The sequence below is a fragment of the Ovis canadensis genome, chromosome 4 (genome assembly GCF_042477335.2).
Source record: "Ovis canadensis isolate MfBH-ARS-UI-01 breed Bighorn chromosome 4, ARS-UI_OviCan_v2, whole genome shotgun sequence".
Classification (NCBI taxonomy): Eukaryota; Metazoa; Chordata; class Mammalia; order Artiodactyla; family Bovidae; genus Ovis; species Ovis canadensis.
Genome location: NC_091248.1, coordinates 100,465,873 through 100,481,778, shown reverse-complemented (window position 1 = coordinate 100,481,778; position 15,906 = coordinate 100,465,873). Strand labels below are relative to the sequence as shown.

At 39.8% G+C, this 15,906-nt stretch overlaps 1 protein-coding gene across 3 annotated transcripts in view; it reads right to left on the bottom strand.

The window, feature by feature from the left end:
- CPED1 (cadherin like and PC-esterase domain containing 1) overlaps window positions 1-15,906 on the bottom strand; it is a 327,294-nt gene that overhangs the window by 277,757 nt on the left and 33,631 nt on the right. For all 3 annotated transcript variants that reach the window (XM_069588269.1, XM_069588270.1, XM_069588268.1), the window contains one exon: window positions 10,387-10,564. In XM_069588269.1, the coding sequence (XP_069444370.1) occupies window positions 10,387-10,564 (178 nt within the window). The remainder of the gene's footprint in view (window positions 1-10,386; window positions 10,565-15,906) is intronic.

The window sequence follows — 15,906 nt, the reverse complement described above, 5'->3', positions numbered from 1 at the left end:
GATTTCAGTAAACATCTGGTTACCATTTTCAATTGAAAGAACTAACCCACTTAAGGAAGTAGTTTAGTTTCTTTGGAGTAAAAATGAGACAGTGGCTTTTTGTTCCCTTTGCACAGTGGAGGGTAAAGGAAACATCAGAGTGGGGAGATCACTCATAACTCAGCTTCTATAAATAAGAAAGTTTTTTTTTTTTCCCCAAAACTAAAGTAAATTGAACTCGGGTCCCTGTAGTATAAACAATTCAACCAAGTTAAGGTTAAATAAACATTCCTTGAGTGCTCCCTTGCCAATTAAGGAACACATTCTGTTTGGGAGTAAATACATCAGTAATTCTATGAGCGATGAGGAAAATAACAATAAACCCGAACACACAATTACCATGTGCCATAATGCAATAAAATAGAACGGTGCGGCCCTATGCCATTTCTTTGATTCAGTTTCTTTTCTTTTCTAGTTTGATTAACTCAGGGCACAGAAGCACTTCTGACACCGTCCAAAACCTATTACTTGCCTAATAAAAAACGTATGTCAAGTGCGTTCCAGGCAAAATACCGACAAAGCGAAACACTGTGCCTTTCAAATGTGACCTTTCCTCTTCTGTCTTCCTGCTGAACAGTCCTAGTGCATATTAAACTCAGGAAGGCAGCAGGGGTGCTGGTATGGGGCTGGAGGGGAAAAGGAATGAGTTCATTAGGCTCTCAAATTGTAAAGGATCAGAAGAAGCATCTGCTATCAACCTGCACCCCCAGCCTAAAGGGACCACTTCCAGTTTGGCCTTCGGGTCCACATTTCTTTGCTCCATCTTAGCTTCCTGCTCCTCTCTTCTGCCAGAGGACAGGAGACTAAAGGCAAAGACTAAATAAAAGGAATTCTAGAATAATAGAGGTTTAAAATCTTGTCTTGACTTGTGGACACAGAAGGAAAGGAGAGGGTGGAAGAGAATAGCATTCCAGGGAATGATCCAATAGGGATAATCTAGAATAGGGAAGTAGCATTGAAACGTACACTATTACAATGTGTAAGATAGATGGCTAGTGGGAAGCTGCTGTATAGCGCAGGAGCTCAGCCTGGTGCTCTGTGATGACCTAGAGGGGTGGGATGGGGGGTGGTGGGAGGGAGGCTCAAGAGGGAGGGGATACAGGTATACATATTACCTGATTCATGTTGTTGTACAACAGAAACTAACACAACATTGTAAAACAACTAGACTCCAATTAAAAATAAAATATTGTCCTGCTTCCTCTGATTTTGTGTGTAAGAACTCATCCCCAAACTGCAGATTTGAAAAAGGCTTTGATGCTGATTTTATGCATTCTGCTGAGTGATAAAGCAAGCCCTCTGCAGCATTTCTGCTTTGCTCTTATTCCATCAAAACTTCCTACTCTTTGAGCTGGGCTATTCCATTGCTGGGTAAGTCTGATTGATACAATGTTCATCCTTCAACAGGTCCTGGGCCTTCTAGGGTTACTACAAATAAATCCTGTACTCAAGTGACCCGTTAAACAGTGGGGATACAAAAATATTGGCCCAACTACTTGCAGGCCTCCCAGAAATGGTCTTTTCAATTGGAACAATCTATTTTCTTGTTCCTGCTACAGTTCTTGGTTTGTACGGCAACTGTAGAAATATGCCTCCTCAAGTATACATAAATAATTCCAAGCCAAAGATAAAATATACTCTGCGTCAGAGTCTCCCGAACTACATATTACTTAGACTCTACCCTGGGTGCAAGCTTAAAACTTTTGGAAAATATTTATTCTCTCTTAGGCCATTATTCATTCTATGAACTAAAACAATGATTTACTAAATAGTACCTGGATGCTAGGAAAGAGAAGAATTTGATGGTGACTTTCTTTTCCTTTAAAGAGGTACAAGCTATAAAAATCTTGGGTCATATGACATGTTTTTCAAAGCAAGGGACTAGAAGTGAATGTTTCACACAATGCTAAGAACTCACCGACAGGACCTAAATGACATGATAGGGGTTTTCACCTTTAATGCTCTCTACAGTCATGAGCAGCAAAAGCTATAAGCTTACTTTTCTGTGTCCTTTACTCGAGAGCAGCTTTAAGTAACTCTGTGTGTTCCTCTGTTTTATGGAATATTAAACCTTCAATGAATCAGTTATCACCTCTAAGCAGATAGCCTGCACATCTACATCTCCTGCCTGACCTCCAGTCTCTGCTAAGTACATTTATGTGAAAATCTCAAGGCACCTGAGCCTGCAGGTGTTTAGAACTAAACACATCTGCCCTTCCTGCAAAAACAACAGGTTGAGGAACACTGCTAAATGTGTCAGAAGAGTCTTGAAATCCAAGGAAGGGGAAAACTGAAAAACAGACAGGCATTAAAAACCTCAACAGTCTAGAATTGTTTGATGTATAAAATATTAGCTTTATCTCCTACCACATTTGTGGTTGCATTATTTTTGTTATATGAGCAGATTTGAGCATGAGTAGAATATCAATGGTCCTTTAAAGTTTCATAAAAATGAAAGGCTAAAGAATTAAGTTTTAATGTGAAAGTCTAAGGTAGTTCACTATTTAAAGGGCTCAACTGTACTATTTCATCTTCATTTATTTATGTATTCTAATAAATATTTATTGTGTGCCCCTATGTGAAGGGCATAGTTCTATGTGATGAGGTGAACAGACAGGGCTCCTGATCTCAAGGAGCTGATAAGTTTTTTTAGAAGTGAAGTTGTTTTTCCTAATGAAATGATCCAGGAGACCACGTGTCAGAATTTTAGGAGGGTTAACAACCCAGATCGTTTATGAAAAAATATTAAATTGGGAAGGAGACTTGAAAAGAATAGGACTTAATAAGGAGATTTTCATGCAGAATTTCCAGTAGCAGCACCCTTCTGCTACTGGTTAAGTTGTATCCGACTCTTTGCAACCCTATGGACTGTAGCCCATGAGGTTTCTCTGTCCATGGGATTTCCCAGTCAAGGATACTGGAGTGGGTTGCCATTTCCTTCTCCAGAGGATCTTCCTGACCAGGGATCGAACCCATGTCTCCTGCATTGCAGGCAGATTCTTTATCACTGAGCCATCAGGGAAACGCCCCCTTTAAGGTACCTCTCCATGAAGGAATCTTCACCATCTCCTTTCTGTATCTAGTTCCTGGCAGCAGTAGCAATATTATCTCCCATTTTTGGAGTGCCTACCACTTGCCATTCTCAGAACAATCTCAAAACAATCCTTTTCAGAAGAGAAAAAGGAGGGCTTTGAGAGGCCAACTTGCCCAGGGTAGTGTAACCATTAAAGATAACACCAGGGAGTCCAACCCAGGTTCAGTCTTACTCCACAGCTTATTGTCTTTAATTACCACAGTCCACTACCCTCCCTAAGAAAGCAATTATTGTGGTTAAGCTCTTCTTACCTAATTGAAATCTCAACTTCCTTATGGCTTCTTTTGGAATACAAATAAACTAAAGAAAAATCTGAAATACATTTTCCATTACGAAAGTTAAGATTGATCTGAAGTACTTGTTTCTTTTCCACACAACCAGCAGAAACAGCTTTTGGCAAGTAGCCATTATAAATAAACCTTCAAAATGAGACTAAATTTCAAATGATACATGGATGTGTTGGACATTTTTAAGAGTGCAGGTGAATGTAAATAAATTTATGGGAGGGAAGAAACTATGAAATTATAAACAGGGAAGGAAATGGGCTTTTCCTTTTTTTAATACATTTTCCACAACATTAAGTAGTAGTAACATCTCGCTCTGCTAACTGTGTCTTTAGTACATCCCAAGAACACAGCTGGGAAAATTACAGTGTCCTTCTTAGTGGGGGGAGAGCTGTAGCAATACTATTTAAAGTATCATCTCTATAACACAATATAGCAAATGTATTGATACAAATATCGATAAATACTATTTATTACAGTATTAATCCTATCCCTTCTTAGAGATGCTTTCATTATGTCATGTTGTCATGTCACACTCTCAGCTCACATCCACTTCGTCTGCAATACAAATGTTGCTCTGGCCCTTGACCGTACATAACATCATCAACTTAATAATCCTTTTGAAAAAGTTGTTTTAAATGTACTATCTGGATGTGTCAGAGATTAAGGGGAGGCACTACAGTGTCCCCTTCTTCCCTAGAGCAAAACCTCTCTCTATTCTTTCCCCTGTTGCCAAGCTGGGTACTTGGCAGCTCAAGCCAAAATTAAGTTCAAATTATGGTAGCTAAGAGGAATATCCAGTTTGAGCCCTACTTTTATATTTCCATCTTAGTAATCTTATTATTATATGTTTGCCTATAAACCATCAAATCCTTTTTGAATGAGGTTTCAGTTAAGTTAAAAACCTAACCTATCTCAGTCCTTGAGTTTAACCACCATCATGAGATTAAATGACATAGAATTAGTCTAGATCCACAGGTCAGCAAACATTTTCTGTAAAGGACTCAATGACAAATATTTTAGGCCTTAAGAGCCATATAGTTTTTGTTGCAACTACTTGGCTCTGCTGTTATAGTACAAAAACGGACAAAGACAGTACAAAAACAGATGAGTGGCTGTCCAATCAAACTTTGTTTACAGGCATCGGCCCAGATTTGGCCAGTGGGCCATAGTGTGTCAACTCCTGGCAAGAAAATTTATATAGTCTTTCACTTTTTATATTTCTTCAAAGACCATTCTGTATAAAAGCCCCAAGTTACAAAAACAAGAGCAATTTGAAATCATAAGACAGTCTCCAACTCTGTAGCTTGGATAGCAGTTGGCATTTGTTTTCCACATGGACTATACAACACAATTCAAAAGTGCAGGGTATACTCAAGAGTGGACAGAAAATTGCTAAATATACTCTACCCTTCAAATACACATAAATAGTTCTGATCCAGTGATGAAGTCCCTTGAATGAGAGTCTCCTAGAAAACACCTTTCTTGGATGTCACCATGGGAATAGGTTAAGAACTTTTGGGGGGGGGAATATCTGCTCTCTTTTAGGTCCCTATTCTTTTCCATGTACCAGAGCACTGATTTACTATACAGTATCTAGATATTAGGAAAAGGAATAATTGGTTGGTCCTTCAACCTTTTCTTTTAGAGACATCAGAGATTTCTATGGTCTTACAACTGCAGAAACAGAAGATATATTTTTCCAAAGTAGGAGGCTAAAGGACGACAAATGTGTATGTTTCATATTCTGCTGTTTTGTAGGCATAAATCTGTAAAGACAATTGTCCTCTTACTGTCCTCAAAATCAGCTTAAAGTTGAAATACTTATTAACTATACCAATATATACCAATAAATCTTCAGTATTTATAGTTCAATGGCATATAGCAAGCACACTTTTGTATCATTTTTTTACAAAATGAACTCTAAAGATTCTATTTTTTGAACCAATAGTATATCCCTTAGGACAGTGTTCCTCAAACTAGGCTACACATCAGAATTACCTGTGTCTGTTTTTAACATACAAATTTCTGGGCCCCACTCCCAGACTACTGAATGAGAAATATTGGCTGGGCTTTACTTTGTTTCCTCCCAGAACTCTGATGGGTGTGGACAAAGTGGTTAAATTCTCACCACATATTCTTGTGAAGTAAATATCATTACTGCCTTTAATATATAAACTATAATAAGATTCAGAGAATAAGGCCAAATATACACGGATCTATTGTTGTTCTGGTTAGAATCACCAATTTCTATTATATCACAGAATAGAATTAACCAGGGCAAAACTTAATACCTATATTTGAATTTTCAACCTAAGACTGCTTACTTTTCCCTTCAATTAATTTTTACTAAATTAGTTATTAAATATAAGATGAAGCCCAAATATTACTCTTCAAGAACAGATTATACTTAATAGTAGAATGTTGGCTGCCTGGACTAGCCCTCTTTTAAATTTTTTCCTAATTTTTACCCATTTCTGGCCTTAAAAGTTTTTTGTTTTTTTAAAGGGACCCTAAAAAAGGCCACCTGTGCTTCAAAGGATGGCACAAAAAAAGAGATCAGCAGAAATGATGGGGGAAAAGTCAAAACAGGACTAGAAAGCCGGTAGAATAAACGGGAAGAACAGGGAAAATGTGTTTTATATTTATTTTCTTAGGACCGAAAATGTGTTTTATAAATGTGTCAACTCTGCACCTTGGTACTTAATAACATTTGTAGAAGTGCCTCTTTTGTTTTTAATGTAATCTTTTCAAATCTCAGGTTAGCAAACAGCAAATGATGAAAAGAAAGATAAGGAGAGTAGGTCTCCAGATCATTCTGAATTGCTTTCACTCCCACCAAGCTGCTTAGCATGGGGAGATGAAGTTTAAAGGGGCCAATTTAGGGTCCCACTCTCTGTCGCTGTACATGTAGTAAGACAAGCATAAGTTGAATATGTGAAACTAGAGCAAAATAAATTTTACACGAATTAAATCTCAAGAAAACATTTTTGACAGTAACTGCTTCAATTCAAACAGTCTATAGATTAAATGTGCGGCCATGGAAAACCAGCTGCAATTTAAAAAGTGGCTTTTTTTTCTATATGTTAGATAATCAGAGACATATTAGATGATGGTCACAGAAATTTTTAATCTCAGGTATTTGATGCACAGGCTCTCACAATGAAAACTACAAAATCAAATGGAAAACCAACAATATCCCATACTTGTGAAACTGCTACCCTTTCTTGAGGCCTATCCAGGAATAATATCTTACCATATAAAGCAAAAGAATAGCAAGAAAGAAGCAGTGAATGTTTTCAAAACTGAGGAAATGTTGGCAAAGGGAGCCAAATCAGTATTTACACTGACAAATTCCGGTGACATCATCTAGTTATCTCGTACTACTGTGCCCAGCAGCTCCTCTGGCAGATTCAACTGCCTTCAGGCTTTCTTTGCACTTTCTTGGTATTTGGAAGCTGCAAAGTAATTCTTCTTTTTCTTATAAAACTGACCCAAAGGACATCAAGGGAGAGAAGAGACATATTCCTTGTTTTGCAGGTGGATAAAATGGAAACTAAAGTTGAAAGCACAGATACGAGTAGCCCATATACGAGCCCATATACGAGTAGCATATACGAGTAGCATATACGAGTAGCAGTACCGAGGGGGCAGAAAACACATGAATTTCAGACAATAGCGGTGTGTTATCAGGGTCAAGGCTTTGCAGGATTCCAGGACCACAGCTCATGTGGCACGAGGGTGGTGCTAATAGAATCACCTTGTTCAGCAGTGGGCTAAAATAATTTACAAGATGAGAAGACAAAGTGTTTTATATCTTTCCTTAAGACTGACAGCTATTCTGATCAGTGGTGTTCTGACAATATCATTTATGGATGTTTTAGAACTTTCAGTTCAGTTCAGTTCAGTTCAGTCACTCAGTCGTGTCAGACTGTTTGTGACCCCATGGACTGTGGCACGCCAGGCCTCCTTGTCCATCACCAATTCCCAGAGCTTGCTCAAACTCATGTCCATCAAGTTGGTGATACCATCCAACCATCTCATCCTCTGTTGCCTCCTTCTCCTCCTGCCTTCAATCTTTCCCAGCAGCAGGGTCTTTTCCAATGAGTCAGTTCTTTGCATCAGGTGCCAAAGTATTTTAGACTCCAGAGGGGTCCTTCTTAGAACCAACCTCAGTGAGGTTTGTAAACTTTGTCTCCAGCTGCTTCCATATTCCATGGCTTTCACCTTCCCTTTTGCTTTTCTTATTTGCTTTCAAAAGCTCTATATTAACGTACTTCTCCTGGGGGCAGAGGCTGGCAAATGGCATTCCTGAAGACTTGTCCTAATGGACTGTATTCTGCACATTTTTAAGTTCTTTCTTTTCATCAAAGTAGATCTTTTGAGGCTTCTTCCCCTGGGAGCTTGGTTAGTGAAGTAGCTTATAACTTTATCACCAACATTATAAAAAAAGGTGGTAAAGCGTGGCCATGGCTAAGTGTTCCCAGCCTCTTTCATGACCAACGTAAACTAGCATTTTAAAAAGCAAGAGTGAAGTGAAAGTTGCTCAGTCTTAGCTGTGTCCAACTCTTTGTGACCCCATGGTCTATACAGCCCATGGGATTCTCCAGGCCAGAATACTGGAGTGGGTAGCCTTTCCCTTCTCCAGGGGATCTTCCCAACCCAGGGATCAAACCCAGGTCTCCCACGTTGCAGGCAGATTCTTTACCAGCCACAAGGGAAGCCCTTAAAGAGCAAGGGGGGACCTAATTGAAAAGCATGTGCTATGAGGATGTCAGGATGGCTGACACTGAAATGACAAACGAAAGTTACTGTGGCACCAGGATCTATTTTCTCCTAGAGGAAAATACCATGGAGATCAGCAGTTGATTCAAATTGCTTTTCCTCTCCTCCCTTTTTGATAAATAGGAAAACAAACACACACTGTGCCATCCTAAAGAGAATACTCTAATTGGCCCACAGAGAATGAGTGCTCCACGTTCTGGTAGCTGTAAAATGAAGGATTAATGCAGGAAAAGACCCTGATGCTGGGAAAGACTGAAGGTAGGAAGACAAGGGGATGACAGAGGATGAGTTGGTTGGATGGCATCACCGACTCAATGGACATGAGTTTGAGCAAGCTCTCGGAGGTAGCAAACAACAGGGAAGCCTGGCATGCTGCAGTCCACAGGGTCACAAAGAGTCAGACATAACTTAGCGATGGAACAACAACAAAGGGGTCAAAAGAGGGAGTGAGCAATACGAAGATGAAGAGGACAAGCACAGAAGTGAGATCTGGAATCCGGGGGGTTCAAATCCTGCCCTTCCATCACCACAGTTTAAGATACAAGGTGCATCCCTGAACTATTCCAAGCCTTGGGTTCCTCTTCTGCAAGTGGGGGAGGGATGAATATTTCTTTCTTAAATTTATTGGAATATAGTTGCTTTATAATGTTGTGTCAGTTTCTTCTGTGCAGCAAAGTGAATCAGTGATACATATATCTATTCTTTTATAGATTTCCTTCCAACTGAGGTCACCACAGAACATTTACTGGGTAGCTCAGCTGGTAAAGAATCCACCTGCAATGCAGGAGACCTTGGTTCAATTCCTGGGTTGGGAAGATCCCTTGGAGAAGCGAAAGGCTACTCACTTCACATTCCTGGGTTTCCTGCCTCAGATGGTAAAGAATCAGCCTGCAATACAGGAGACCCGGATTTGATCCCTGAATTAGGAAGATCCCCCGGAAGGAAGGCATAGCAACCCACTCCAATATTCTTACCTGGAGAATCCCCGTGGACCAAGCAGCCTGGTGGATTACAGTCCATGGCGTTGAAAGAGCTGGACATGACTGAGTGACTAAGCACACACACAGAGCACTGAGTAGAGTTTCCTGTGCTATACAGCAGGTTCTCACTAGTTATCTATTTTATACATAGTAATGTATATAGGTCAACCCCAATCTCCCAGTTAATTCCATTCCCCCTTACCCCTTGGTGTCCCTACATTGGTTCTCTATGTGTGTGTCTCTATTTCCCCTTTGCGAATAAGTTCATCTGCACCATTTTTCTAGATTCCATATACATGCAATATTATACTAATCTGTTTTTCTCTTTCTGACTTATTTAATTCTGTGTGACAGTCTCTAGCTCTATCCAGGTCTCTGCAAATGGCACCACTGCGTTCTGTTTTATGGCTAAGTAACATTCCATTGTACATATGCACCATATCTTCTTTATCCATGTCTCTGCTGATGGACATTTAAGTTGTTTCCATGTCTGGCTATTGTAAATAATGCTGGAATAAACATCGGGGTGCATGTATCTTTTCTTGGGGGTACTCAGAGGCTTTCAGTGAGGATTAAATGAGGTCATGAATACAGAATACAATATATCACATGGTTAGTCACTCAAGATCTGTCAGCTGTTATTGTTACTGCCCTTTTTGACCCTCATCATCTACTCAACTTCCTTTTCAAATAACTTATTTAAGAAATTGTCTCTTGTTTTTCATTTCAAATGGCAGAAATAAAAAGTACTTGACTAGAAACAGTGTGTGAGATAAATATCTACACTTCTTTCGCATTTAGAGCCAATCTGTGATTCGCATTTAAGGTGGCTTCTCAAAACAATTTCCAGCACTTGCAGTCAGATGAAGTGGCAATTTTCTTAAAATATGGAGCAGTTTGGTGCTGGGCAGAACATGTATTCAGGCTCATAAACATAAACATTTTTATGTAGCATTTAAAGATGAACTATGTAACTCCAAAATGCTGCAAAAATATAAACAAAATAATTTCAGGAATAAAGAAATGCAGCTAAAGGAGAATGGAGAGGAAGCTAAAAAAGAATCCAAGTTTTCTATGGTGCAAGAAAGTTGATCATGGGTAAAAATTTGTTCTTGTGAATTTTTTTAGAGGAAGACAGTAGCACATTCCAGGAAGTATTTACACTAGATGACAAGCAACTTTGGTAATTACTTCTGACTCTGACCTTTTTCTAGTAGCCCAGGGTCGGCACCGAGCCTTTCTTCAGAGATGACAACCACATAGTGATGCTGAGTGAGAATGCTCCGGTGGAGCTGAAGCTCCCTTTGGCTGGAGGAAGAAGGCCTGTAGAGAACAGCCCTTCTGCCATGGCTGCTGAAGTGGGTCTCAACTGACTGTTTGATCTACAGGGGGAAAAAAAAAAGAAGGTATAAAAATTCAAGAGGAAAACAGGAGCACATTTTCCTTGAAGGAGATCATTAATGAAAATCGGGAGCCATTCAGAAAGTTGACTTTGAAGGTTTTCTCTGGCAATGCTCTGAAAGGCACCCAAGGACGAAAGCAACCTCATTTGTGAGAACTGAAGGTGAACTGTATTTTTCTCACTATTCCAGAAAGATGAAGATTTCAAGCCATTAAATACAGAGTTCCTGGAGGAATACTGTGATATACCGAGCTCAACTCTGCCTGAAAAATAGAAATTAATAGCAATGCTTTTGATCTGCATTGTGCTTTTCTGTAATAGTTCCAGCTGCCTGATCTTTTAATAGTTCTTTTAGGTAAACACAGTAGAGGAAACAGACCCAGGGAGGATGGATTTTGTGCCGGAAGGACATGGGGGACAGCTGAAAAGCAATCCCAGAGCTCTCTGCAGGCACAATGCTGTCACTTCTCTCCATCAGGATGCAGCAAAATTTCAGTGCCTCTCATTGGGACAGGATGGATCTTCATGTGAGAAGAGGAGGGTATCACTCAAGAACCATAGATTTTAGGCTCTTCCTTCAGCTGTTGACTGCTCCTCCAAACAAATATTCTTTCTCACAATGATGCTTGAAGTATCATTAACAAAAGGGAAGTTTTGAATTGGCAAGTAGAAAGAATGCTGACAATGAAATTCATTATATGGTTCAGGCCATTCCTAGTGACTCAGACAGTAAAGAATCTGCCTGCAATGCAGGAGACTCGGGTTGATCCGTGGATTGGGAAGATCCTCTGGAGAAGGGAATGGTTACCCACTCCAGCGTTCTTGCCTGAAGAATTCCATGGACAGAGGGCCTGGCAGTCTACAGTCCATGGGATTACAAAGAATCAGACAGGACTGAATGACTGAAATAAACACACACATACACATATGGTCTAATGCGGATACTGTGTGTATTCCTGAAAATTTTTGTGATTAAACCTTGATAAAGTAGACATTTTTTACTACTGAAGGAATGATAAGATTGAGTGGAGTTTAGGGCAAAAAAAATGGGAGAGGCCAAAGAAGAGGAGACAAAGGGTTGGAGAAGGCAGATGAGGGGAAAGAGGTAAAAAATGAAATTAGAAATCCACATTACTTTTAGTGGCAGCTCTGAGTCAAATTGTCCATTTTGTGGCCCTCAAATATAATTTGTACCATGTCTTTTCACTCCTTAAATTTCTTCATTATTTCCCATTACTGACCGAATCAGTTCCACGTCTTTATCACAGAATGCAGGCCACTTGAACTTAAACCCCTCTTCCTTCTCTGGTCATGTCACACTTTTAATCATTTCCATTCCCAATCCTAACCGGCTGCTTCGTATAGACTCCACTGTGCCTTCTCACAACAAATCCTTCCCCTCTCTCCATTCTTCCATTTAGCAAACTCCAAATCAAGCAGTACTTCTTTGGGAAATTTTCATTGACAAACATCCTTCCATCAGCACTTACAAAATTGTGTGTCTCTCTGATTTGAGTTCCCTAACATGCAGCCTGCATTGTCCCTGTGTCTTTGGTAAACACTGTACATATTCAATAAATGACCATATCAAGTAAAATAATGGACCATAATGCTCTATCAAGATCTGATCTTTGAAGATATATATGAAAAGAAAGAAGAAAAAAAAAAAAGAAAAGAAAGAAGAAACCGATTTAGCTTGCTAATCCTTTGAAGGCAGGCAGCATATTCTATTTTTCATTACATACAAATGATGGCTATATGAAAATCAATCTACAAAGCATGGTATAGTGCAGAAGGACACAAAATCTGCAGCCAGGATGCCAGCTTTGAATCTTTTGGTTCCACCAGCACTAATCCTACGACCTTGGACAGTACCTTCTTCCTAAGACTGCTTCGAGGATTAAGGAGTTAGTATTTGCAAAGTGCTTAGAACTGTGCCTGGCACATATGCTTAGTCCCTCAGTCGTGTCCGACTCTTTGTGACCTTATGAACTGTAGCTCGCCTGCTCCTCTGTCTATGGGGATTCTCCAGGCAAAAACACTGGAGTGGGTTGCCACGCCTTCCTCCAAGGGATCTTCCCAACCCAGAAATCAAACCCAGATCTCCTGCATTGCAGATTCTTTACCAGCTGAGCTACAGAGATGTGCCTGGCATATAAGAAGTGCTATATGTGTGTTTTTAAGATAATCATATGTCAAAAAGAGCAAAGAGTCAGGAACACAGTTTCCATATTTGAGCTTTGCCTGGCACATGCTAACACAGGCTCATAATATGTGTGTGATGAATGCAAAGGGAAGAAAGAGAACGCCAGCTATCACACCTTCTGTGCATGGTACTTTGGGAAAACATAATCAGATATTTCCCCTTGTTGCTGCTGCTGCTGCTAAGTCACTTCAGTCATGTCCGACTCTGTGCGACTCCATAGACAGCAGCCCACCAGGCTCCCCCATCCCTGGGATTCTCCAGGCAAGAATACTGGAGTGGGTTGCCATTTCCTTCTCCAATGTATGAAGTGAAAAGTGAGAGTGAAGTTGCTCAGTCATGTCCAACTCTTAGAGACCCCATGGACTGCAGCCCACCAGGCTCCTCTATCCATGGGATTTTCCAGGCAAGAGTACTGGAGTGGGTTGCCATTGCCTTCTCCATTCCCCTTGTCAAAGGACTGCATTTTATTGATAATGAGCAAGAATTGATAAACTCAAGAATTTAACTGAAAATTGGAACATAATTACTCAGCAAATGTTGTGATTGTTTTAGTGATAAACTTTTAAGGAGAATTTGAAACCAAATACAGGCTGAGTCTTTGGACTCAAGAGTCAGAGGGAACCAGTAGCAAGAGCTCACAGGCCAAAATAAACAAAGGTGGGTCTAGGTGAAAGGGGAAGACAGATGCTTTCAAATATATCAGTGTCACTCAAGCAAAATGCAGTGTCCAGAATTCCCATCTCACATTATTTTCTTTCGAAATCACAGGATGCTCCTCTCAGTTACAGCTGGCTTGGGTACAGGAGTGACTTCCTATGAGAAGACTGTATTTTCAAACTTTACCTTCTTGTTAATTTGAAAGATATAATCCCTCTTCCCCACCCCTCCCCTAAACCAGGATCAGTTTATGTAAGAGCACCATAATCTTACCAGCATTATCTTACAGACAGCATATTCTAAGTAGAGTATTAATTACTGGCCATATTTTATCATAACCTTTATAACACATTGAAATTTTAACTCACGTCTCAGACTACAGAGAATAAATAGGAAATGAGCGTGTCCATCAAATTAGGTTGCATTATCCTGTAATACAAACTACCCCTGTCCTTGTAATATTTATAACAGCCTGTATCAGCAGAATGGCCCAATACCAAGGGGCGAGAGCAGTTTCAGCCGGTCGGACAACAGGTGCACTGCACTGCGTCTGTGAATTACAATTATGTCAACCGCACCAGCAAGTGCGGGATGATCAAACGCCCGGAGCAGCACTTTTGGAAATGAGAGCTACTGATGACTCCTACGATTTTGAGAATGTATTTTTAGCGGAAGAATACATTTAACCTGGCCATCACTACAATGACTGAACTTGAGACTTGTGGATCTGCTGGGGAGAATTTAGAAAAGAATGAGTGTTTCTGGCCATTTGACAGGGTGAACCAGGAGTCACTTCCCTGTCTCCCTTCCTCCTCAGAGATCTGCACAAAAGTCCATCGGCAATTGCTTCGCTAGACGACACGAAAGTTGTTTCATACTGAACACTTACCAGTTTTACTGGAAGGACTTCAAAACCTGAAGTCTCTATGCTGCCTGAGGATGAAGTGTTGTAATACTCGAGGTGGAGGGCTAGATGCAGGGACATGGAGCAGAACAGTAGTGCGGGTGTATATTAGATGCTCAGTCACATCCAACTCTTTGCGACCCCATGGACAGTAGCCCACCAGGCTCCTCTGTCCATGGGATTCTCCAGGCAAGAGTACTGGAGCGGGTTGCCATTCCCTTCTCTAGGGGATCTTCCCGACCCGGGACTGAAGCTGTATCTTCCGAATTGCCGGCAGATTCTTTACCACAGAGCCATCTGGGCAGCCATCAGAACAGAGGGGGGCTGGGAATCAAACATCTGGACTTGGGGTTCTGGCTCTGCCCCTGGCGGGCTTCTTCCACTGGGAGAGTGACAGTCATCTCCTCACATTAGAGTTTTCTCACATGTATAGTTGAAGTAACAAATCTTACTTCATGAGATTGGATGGGGAATTAAATCACATTTCTATATGAAAGCATGCACCACAGCATCCCACCAATAAACCATATGAAATATATACATGGAAAACTGATATAAATCAATATCATAATGTAACTGTTTTTACATTAGTAATTAAGTTTTTCAACTAATACAATCTGGTCCCTGTCATAACTTCTATATACCCTGGTAAATATTTCTCTCTGTAGGGCTTATCATCTTTCAAAGCAAAAATGTGATTTCCTTATTATTTTGTTGTCCATTTCCCCATATCATAGAAGAAGGCAAAAAGAAAGCATATATTTTTGTCCGTTTTGTTCACTTTTGCTTCCCCAACCGAAGAATGGTATACTTGGCACATAGTAGGCACATAATAAATTTTCTTTGAATGAATGAATACAACATCTTTTTTTTATAAAAAGTCATTTTTATAAATACTAGCATGAAAGATTTGGATAGAAAGTGGTAAAAATTTATAAATTTGTTTCATTAGAATTTTGAATAGTGGCAAGAATGACAGAGTCAAATTCTTGAGCAAAGTAATGAATTTACAGTAAAAGAATTCAATAAAGAACAATATTGTAAAGGCACTATATTTCTCAGTCAGCTCAGTAGCTCAGTTGTGTCCAACTCTTTGCGACTCCTTGAAATGCAGTACACCAGGCCTCCTTGTCCATCGCTGTATTTCTCAGTTACTATTAAAAAGTCTTCATCAAGACTTACCACAAAAGCAGGAAATATAGCTTTTGAAAAATATAGTAGAAATGAGAAATAAAACTTGGTTTTTTTCCATATGATGGAAAGATTTTTTCCGGATTTATTAAAGTAGCCATGTATTTATGATATCTTTTGATGTTTGAATACAAATCATAGAGTACACCTCAGATGTGTGTCATATATAACTAAAGTTAAATTGCCAAACTGTCTAGATTTCTGGCATTTCAGAAAGATTGTAGAGTCTATCATAGTGAATTACGTTTTAATTTTTCCACTACAAGAATACAGAATTTATTTTTTCCATTGGCGAAATGTACACTTATTTCAGAGGATTCAGGAAATAAAATGGATGGCACGTTCTAGGATGCAAATCCTATAC